Raw genomic sequence first — 8,590 nt, 5'->3', positions numbered from 1 at the left:
CCATCATTTCCTTTGTCTGCAGAGCCTCCAGTGACCCCCTGTTGGGAAGTTACTAGTTTAGGAAGAGAGAGAATGTGAACTGGGAAACAGTAGTAGGAGAAGTATTAGCAAAATTAACATTAAGAGCTACTGATTGTCTGCCGTATGCCAGCGCTGCATTGTATCCTCTCACCTTCCCACAGCAACCTGGCAAAGTAAGGGTCATTGTCCACATTTTAAAGATGAAACTCAAGAAGGCTGTGTATTTTGCTGCAGATTATGAAATTGAAATCTGTCTCCCTTTTTTCCCTTTTCATCCCTGTCCAGATCCTTCCCAGGCTTACACTGCCACCTGAATATTCATCAGCCTTGTGCCATGAGAACTTGCTGCTATAATACACTACTTCCAAGATGACTACATGCATGCACATTGCACCAAACAATCCACATATATTTTTTAAGTGTTTATACGCATTGTACCAATCAGTCTACATGTATTTTTGAAGTATTTATAGAGTGTTAGGGGCTGGGAAATGATAGTAAGTAAGGCAGCCATGGCCCTGCCATGATGATGCTTATAGTTCGTTTGGGAAGATGACATCAAAATATAATTAAAAAAATAATTAATTGGCATTTGATATATGCAAAAACGGAAAATTTCAGTGTTCCATAAGAGCATCCTAATCTTAGAAGCCAGAAAAGACTTGTCTGAAAAAGTAGCATTTATGCTAAGACCCAAAGGTTGAATAAGCCTTAGGCAGATAGAGGGGTAGGGATGGAGTTGGGACAGGGGAATAGAAGGTTTCAAGGGAATAGCAAGTGCAGAGGCCTCCAGGAAAGATAAGGGTTGTTGGAGAAGCTGCTAGCTGGTGTCTCTCTTTTCTGTCTCATCAAAGTATACCAGGCAAGTATGTCCCACTCTCTCTTCCCTGATCCCAGGACTCTAAGTCTACAGTTATTTATTTGGTGAAACCTAAGCTGCCCAGCCATCCACAAGCCTCAGAATTCTTCTTTCCCAATTCCCCTGAAGCCAAAAGAAAAAAAAAAAAAATAAAAACACCAATAAACTAATCTACATTGGTGTTAAAGATCTCCAAGCCTTCATATACTCTGTTTTTGTTAGGGAAAACACACAGACTGAAACCACCCTCCCTGGCTAGACACTATAGTAATCATTTGCATGAGTTATTTTGGACAGAAGGTCCTATTATGGAACACGGAACTAATAAGCCACCACCAACCAGAACAGTACAGGAAAAATCAAAAGGAGATGCCACATGTCCTACCACCTCCCAGAATTCTCCTCACTGGAATTTATCTTGGCTGAACAATGCCTGCTCCACCATGAAGGACCCTGAGTCAGAATGATTGGCCAGAGACAACCAGGAAACTAATCTCATTGTCATAAAACCCAAGACTACGAACCACTTGGCAGAGCACTTCTCCTGGGCTTCCTTACCCTCCTGCTGCCTACCCAGGCAACGCTTCCCAATAAAGTCTCTTGCTCTGTCAGCAAGCTTGTCTTTTCTCCTCTTCAGAGTACTAGACAAGCGCCCACTTTTGGGCCCTGGAAGGGCCCTGTTCCTGCAACATTTTCAGGATCGTTTGTATTTGAACAAGAAGCTTCTGGGGGTAGCAGTGCTTACTTGATAAACAGTGACTTCTCCATAAAGTGGGATTTCAGTCCTTTGAACAGGAATTTTGTTTGCTTTGGAGAGTTGGGGAATGAGGCAAGATTACTCATGCTCAATAAAGATCATATTATCTGAAGGTAAGCTTGTGATTATATCACACATGTTGATACCAGTAATGAGATGTCAAACTTCATAATTTAGCATTAACTAGAATATAATCATTCCTATTTATTAACACAATTAAACATTTACAGCATTTCCTTTCTATGAAAAGCAAAACTTTGAAATCCCCCCTGGAAAGTGAGAATAAAAAGAGATTTTATTCTGTAGCAACTGAGTATGTTGAATACAAAAGCAGATTTTGTATTCTTTTCCTCATTGTTGAGCTGTGCTATAACCCAGTAGCACAGCAGTTATAAACTAGTAGTTAGTAGCAGTGTGAGTCGCTCAGTCTTGTCCAATTCTTTGTGACCCCACGGACTGTAGACTGCCAGGCTCCTCTGTCCATGGGATTCTCCAGGCAAGAATACTTGAGTGGGTTGCCATTCCCTTCTCCAGGAGGTCTTCCTGACCCAGGAATTGAACCTAGGTCTCCTGCATTGCAGGCAGATTCTTTACCATCTGAGCCACCAGGGAACAGCAGTCAGATCTTCCAGCCAAAACAATTGCTTTCTCAGCTGTGGTGCCCCCTTCCATGGGGCTGGTGAATTCAGATAGTTCTGATGCTTACAGTGATTTCCTTCTGGCCCTGAGGGAGAATGAAATGACAAGTTTGAAATACTTCAATGTCATGTCTAACCATAAATAGACAATGCAAAAGCCACATTGCTAAGAATCAAAAAGTTAAAGGGAGGCTTGAGTACTCTAAGTAATCAATGAGGATTCTTCAAGATGAGCTCATTAAATTAACATGGACTGCAAAAGCATTTGTCAATATTATACATGTTGTCTTAGACTGGATTAATAAAAGATTCATAAGTGCTCTAGGTCTATTGACTTTGCAAATTTGAGTCTTAAAATGATTGTCTTCTTTGCATGTTTAGTTTACTGATAAATTTTTATAGATATTCTAGCTGCATTCCAGGCATCGATTAGCACTTCTTATTCATGCCAGTATATCCAGCCGTTTCTGCTCTACCACAATTTCCTGCCTTTCTTATAGTCGATGTATTCGTATGTTTATTCATATCTTGGCTTATTCCAAAATGATTTTGACACAGTCCAGTAGAGTGGAGAGGCTCAATGTGAGACTTCATGATCATTTTTGTTTCTCAGAGGCTATTTTAAAACTCTCAATATTTTTATTGGAAAAATGTAAAGTTTCCCTCTGGATATTAAAAAAAAAATTTTTAATATATATATGGCTGAGTCCCTTTACTGTTCATTTGAAACTATCACAACACTGTTAATCAGCTATGTGCATGCGTGCTAAGTCATTTCAGTCGTGTCTGACTCTGCGACCCCGTGGACTGCCAGACTCCTCTGTTCGTGGGATTCTCCAGGCAAGAATACTGGAGTGGGTTGCCATGCCCTCCTCGTGGGGATCTTCCCAACCCAGAGATCAAACCCAAGTCTCCTGTGTCTCCTGCATTGGCAGGCAGGTTCTTTGCCAATAGCACCTCCTGGGAAGGTCTAATAGGCGATATCCCAATACAAAATAAAAAGTGAAAAAAAAAAAGGATTATTCACCATAAAAAAATGTTTTAATTCTTTAGAAAGATATGGCTTAATACATCTGATGCTGAGATGTGAGTCTGATTCAAAATGCAAAAGTCTATAGTTGTTACCAAGGAAACCATTTCATTTATTAGCTATCTATTGGGGTACAATTTAGCTTCCTGAGAAATCTTTATTTGGAGATTCCTTGTCCTAGGTCTGTTGAGGTTGTTAATGTGTATCCAGTGGTCATAACCTCTCTTGTGACAGCTAAGGCCAGGTGCATGCAACAGAAAGTAATTTTTTTCAAGTGCAAATAACAAGTGTTGATACTTTCAGAACCTCCTGGGATTAGCAGATATTTTGTAGGTTTCATATAAATTGATTTGTTGGAAAAAGCAAATAAGAGTACTATTGCCTGGAGGGTCCTGTGGATGGAGGATTGTGGTAGGCTGTAGTCCATGGGGTCGCTGGGAGTCTGACATGACTGAGCGACTTCACTTTCACTTTTCACTTTCATGCATTGGAGAAGGAAATGGCAACCCACTCCAGTGTTCTTGCCTGGAGAATCCCATGTATGGGGAGCCTGGTGGGCTGCCGTCTATGGGGTCGCACAGAGTTGGACATGACTGAAGCGACTTAGCAATGACTGAGAACTATATACAAGGCAAAGCTTTTGAACATCCAATGATGATAGTCAAATTTAATATTAAAGCAGAATAAGAGTATTCAAAATAAAAACATTATTTTAAAAAAGCATTATTGAATTATATCTAGGTGTTTCTATTTAAGATCATTATAGAGTATTTATTTTTAATAAGTCCCAGAATGGCAATGATGCTTTAATTTTTTCCCTGATTTCTTTCTCTCTGTTGTCCAAACCAGGTGAAATTTCAATTGATACCATTTATTCATTTTTTTTTTTTTTCCAAGGAAAATCTGTTGATTTTACCAGAAGCCATTTGGGTTAGCATGGATATCGAACACAGTCTATGCTTGCAAGAGTTTACCACAGGCCAGTGGTATAAATAGTGGAAAACTTAACCCTTACAGTACAGTGTAATCTAAATTCTTGTTGTTGTTTACTCGCTAAGTTGTGTCTGACTCTTTTGCAACCCCATGGACTAGTCCTCCAGGCTCCTCTGTCCATGGAATTTCCCAGGCAAGAATACTGGAGTGAGTATGTATCTCATTAATTCCATAACAAAGATGTGCATGGACATTATGAGAATATAAAGAAACAGCATAGAGGAAGACACTTAACCCATCCCAGAAGGAGGAAAATAGGGACTTAGAAAAGTCTCCTTGGAGGAGGCAGTGTCTCTGTTGAAAGTTGACTAAGAACTTAAGAACTACAGGCACAAAGAGAGAAAGGCTAAGCTCCAAAGACTATTTTTCATCTAATATTACAATAGATCTAATATTACAATAGAATGGGCAAAGAGCATGAGAAGAAATTTCCCCCTAAATGAAGCTGTTAAAGTGAAGTGAAGTGTAGTGATAGTTACTCAGTCATGTCTGACTTTTTGGGACCCCAAGGAATTCTCCAGGCCAGAATACTGGAGCAGGTAGCCTTTCCCTTCTCCAGAGGATCTTTGTCCCAACCCAGGTATCAGACCCAGGTCTTCTGCATTGCAGGCAGATTCTTTACTAACTGAGCTATCAGGGAAGCCCTTATGACAGTTAAAATGGAAAAATAGGGAAGAACTTATAGAGTGATTGGCTACTGTAATAAAATACCATAGACTGGGTGGCTTAAGCAAGAGACATCTATTTAATCACACTTCTGAAGGCTGTGAAGTCCAGGATCAAGATGCCAGCATGGTCAGGTTCTGGTGGGAACTCCTCTAAGTGTCCATTTTCTTGCTGTGTCCTCATACACAAGGAAGCGAGTTCTCTGATATGTCTTCTTATGAGGACACTGATCTCATAGTGGGGGCTCCATCATCAAGACCTCATCTAAACCTAATTACCTCTCAAAGTCTCTGGGGAGGGGGTGTGGACAGGTGTTTAACATATGAATGTGGAAACACAAACATCATAACACAGAGTTAAGGCAGTTGAAAATCCATTCTTCCATAAAACAGCAAGAATTTTGGCAAAAATGATCAAAATCAGCTTTTTAAAAACTCTTAATAATGAACAAAGCTAGTGGATGTGATGGAATTCAAATTGAGCTATTTCAAATCCTGAAACATGATGCTGTGAAAGTGCTGCACTCAATATGCCAGCAAATTTGGAAAACTCAGCAGTGGCCACAGGAGAAAAGGTCAGTTTTCATTCCAATCCCTAAGAAAGGCAATGCCAAAGAATGCTCAAACTATCGCACAGTTGCACTCATCTCACATGCTAGTAAAGTAATGCTCAAAATTCTCCAAGCCAGGCTTTAGCAATATGTGAACCGAGAACTTCCAGATGTTCAAGCTGGTTTTAGAAAAGGCAGAGGAACCAGAGATCAAATTGCCAATATCCTCTGGATCATCAAAAAACCAAGAGAGTTCCAGAAAAACATCTATTTCTGCTTTATTGACTACGCCAAAGCCTTCAACTGTGTGGATCACAATAAACTGTGGAAAATTCTGAAGATGGGAATACCAGACCACATGACCTGCCTCTTGAGAAACCTGTATGCAGGTCAGGAAGCAACAGTTAGAACTGGACATGGAACAACAGACTGGTTCCAAATAGGAAATGGAGTACATCAAGGCTGTATATTTTCACCCTACTTATTTAACTTATATGCAGAGTGCATCATGAGAAACGCTGGGCTGGAAGAAGCACAAGCTGGCATCAAGATTGCTGGGAGAAATATCAATAACCTCAGATATGCAGATGACACTACCCTGATGGCAGAAAGTGAAGAGGAACTAAAAAGCCTCTTGATGAAAGTGAAAGAGGAGAGTGAAAAAATTGGCTTAAAGCTTAACATTCAGAAAACTAAGATCATGGCATCTGGTCTCATCACCTCATGGGAAATAGATGGGAAGACAGTGGAAACAGTGTCTTGGGCTCCAAAATCACTGCAGATGGTGATTGCAGCCATGAAATTAAAAGACAGTTACTCCTTGGAAGGAAAGTTATGAGCAACCTAGATAGCATATTAAAAAGCAGAGACATTACTTTGCGAACAAAAGTCCATTTAGTCAAGGCTCTGGTTTTTCCAGTGGTCATGTAAGGATGTGAGAGTAGGACCGTGAAGAAAGCTGAGCGCTGAAGAATTGATGCTTTTGAACTGTGGTGTTGGAGAAGACTCTTGAGAGTACCTTGGGCTGCAAGGAGATCCAACCAGTCCAACCTAAGGGAGATCAGTCCTGGGTGTTCAATGGAAGGACTGATGCTGAAGCTGAAACTCCAATACTTTGGCCACCTCATGTGAAGAGTTGACTCGTTGGAAAAGACCCTGATGCTGGGAGGGATTGGGGGTAGGAGGAGAAGGGGACGACAGAGGATGAGATGGCTAGATGGCATCACTGACTCGATGGGCATGAATTTGAGTAAACTCTGGGAGTTTGTGATGGACAGAGAGGCCTGGCGTGCTGTGATTCATGGTGTCACAGAGTCGGACACGACTGAGCGACTGAACTGACACCGAACTGAATAAACCAAAGCCTGGCAGCAGTGTGAGGAGAATTCATTCAAGAAAAGCAACTGACTTTGAATAAGAACAGCAAGCTTTGTGGTGTTTTAACTTGTCCTTTTCCATTCATTCCTCTCTCCTCAGCGTCTCAGTAGTTTAAAAAACCAGCAATCTCAGAAACATGGTAACTGTTAAAACTTAAGCCTAGCAGCTACTGGAAGGAAGGGAAAGAGATTGGAACTCCCCCAAAAGCTTTATCTCCAGAGAATTTTCATTAGATGACCTGCATGGTAGCTCCCTGAGAAAGTTTATTGTGGCTTGACCTGAGTCAAGTCTTATATCAGGGAAGAGCAGAACCTGACTGTGTTGGATCTGTTTGTTTTACTTTAACATTTGCTATCCATTGCTTTTGTTCCTATAATCACTGGAAAGACGCTGTCTATAGCTGTAAACACACATAATGGCCTGCCTCAGGGAATCCTGCCCCTCCTGCCTGAATGTTAAACTAAAGTGCTTTTGTTCAGCACACAAGGAGACATTCTGACCTGTCCACTTGTGAAAGGCTGCAGAAAGGAAGAAATTAACACATCCTTTCCCTGAAACAGGCCAATCCGGGAGATATTTTACAAGATTTATGGCCTTTTTACTTTATTTCCTCACCTTCCTCTCTCTGTTAAACTGACATCCAGACCACCATAAGACGATACTCTAGAGTATCTTCTCAAATGCCTGGTTTTCTAAATAAAGCTGCTATTTCTTGCCTCAACACCTCATCTCCCAAGTATTGGCTTGTTGTGCTGTGAGATGACCAACTTCTGATTCAGTTACAGCCTCCCTCAGTAAGGAGACGCCTATCCTTACCACAATCAGCAGCACCTCTCACAGATGCCATAGGCATTGGTTCTAGTAGGGGCAGGTAAAAAGTTGGCTAAAATTCTTAAAAAGAAAATATGGGAAATGAGAAGCCCACAGTGGGCTTTGAAAAGCTCTGACATATTTCTGGGGATCTAGAAGGCCATACACACTTGGCAATGTTTTGTGCATCCCCAGGAAGGACCTGAGAATGTTCTCATTGCCTCTCTGGTTGATCTCGAGATTCTGCATAAGCTGGAATCAAGACTAAAACACCACTGTAAACTACAGGAGTGTTGAAGGAAGATCCTAATGTTCAAAAGAGCTCCTCAGGAAAGACTGGAAAACAGTAGGAAATTGGAAAAAATCTAGTTCTAAAATAATACAGAAGACCAAAAGAATAAGAAAAGTCAAGACACATTTGAAGAATGGCTGGCTACCGGATATCAAGATTTTTTATACAATTATAGAAATTAAAGCAGTTATATAGTAAAGAAAAAAATAGACATGTAATGGAGAAAAAAATTGTAAAGTACATATGTGAATGTATAAGGACTTGATATCAATGATATAGATGATATAAAAATGACATAGAAATATAAATTTGTAACATAATACAGCATCTAATTATATAAATGCTATTAAATATATAAAGGATATATAAATGATAAACATTTATATATTTAAAAACAGTAAGAAAAAGACAATCTATTTAAAAAAGTAGTGTTGAGTCAGTGGATTTCCTTGGAAAAGTAAATGGTTCCAGTTCAGTTCAGTTCAGTCGCTCAGTCGTGTCCGACTCTGCAACCCCATGGATTGCAGCACACCAGGCTTCCCTGTCCATCACCAACTCCCTGAGTTTACTCAAACTCATGTCCGTTGAGTCGGTGAT

General features: G+C 40.4%; 1 protein-coding gene across 2 annotated transcripts in view; it reads right to left on the bottom strand.

The window, feature by feature from the left end:
• Window positions 1–1,870: 1,870 nt before the first annotated feature.
• The window catches only part of PTGER3 (prostaglandin E receptor 3), a 239,123-nt gene continuing 232,403 nt past the window's right edge, over window positions 1,871–8,590 (bottom strand). For both annotated transcript variants that reach the window (XM_061121619.1, XM_061121623.1), the window contains one exon: window positions 1,871–2,361. In XM_061121619.1, the coding sequence (XP_060977602.1) occupies window positions 2,323–2,361 (39 nt within the window). In that variant the 3' untranslated portion in view covers window positions 1,871–2,322. The remainder of the gene's footprint in view (window positions 2,362–8,590) is intronic.

This window comes from Dama dama, chromosome 20 (assembly GCF_033118175.1).
Source record: "Dama dama isolate Ldn47 chromosome 20, ASM3311817v1, whole genome shotgun sequence".
Classification (NCBI taxonomy): domain Eukaryota; kingdom Metazoa; phylum Chordata; class Mammalia; order Artiodactyla; family Cervidae; genus Dama; species Dama dama.
Note: the sequence above shows the minus strand (reverse complement) of the source record. Positions and strands in the feature narration are given on the sequence as shown.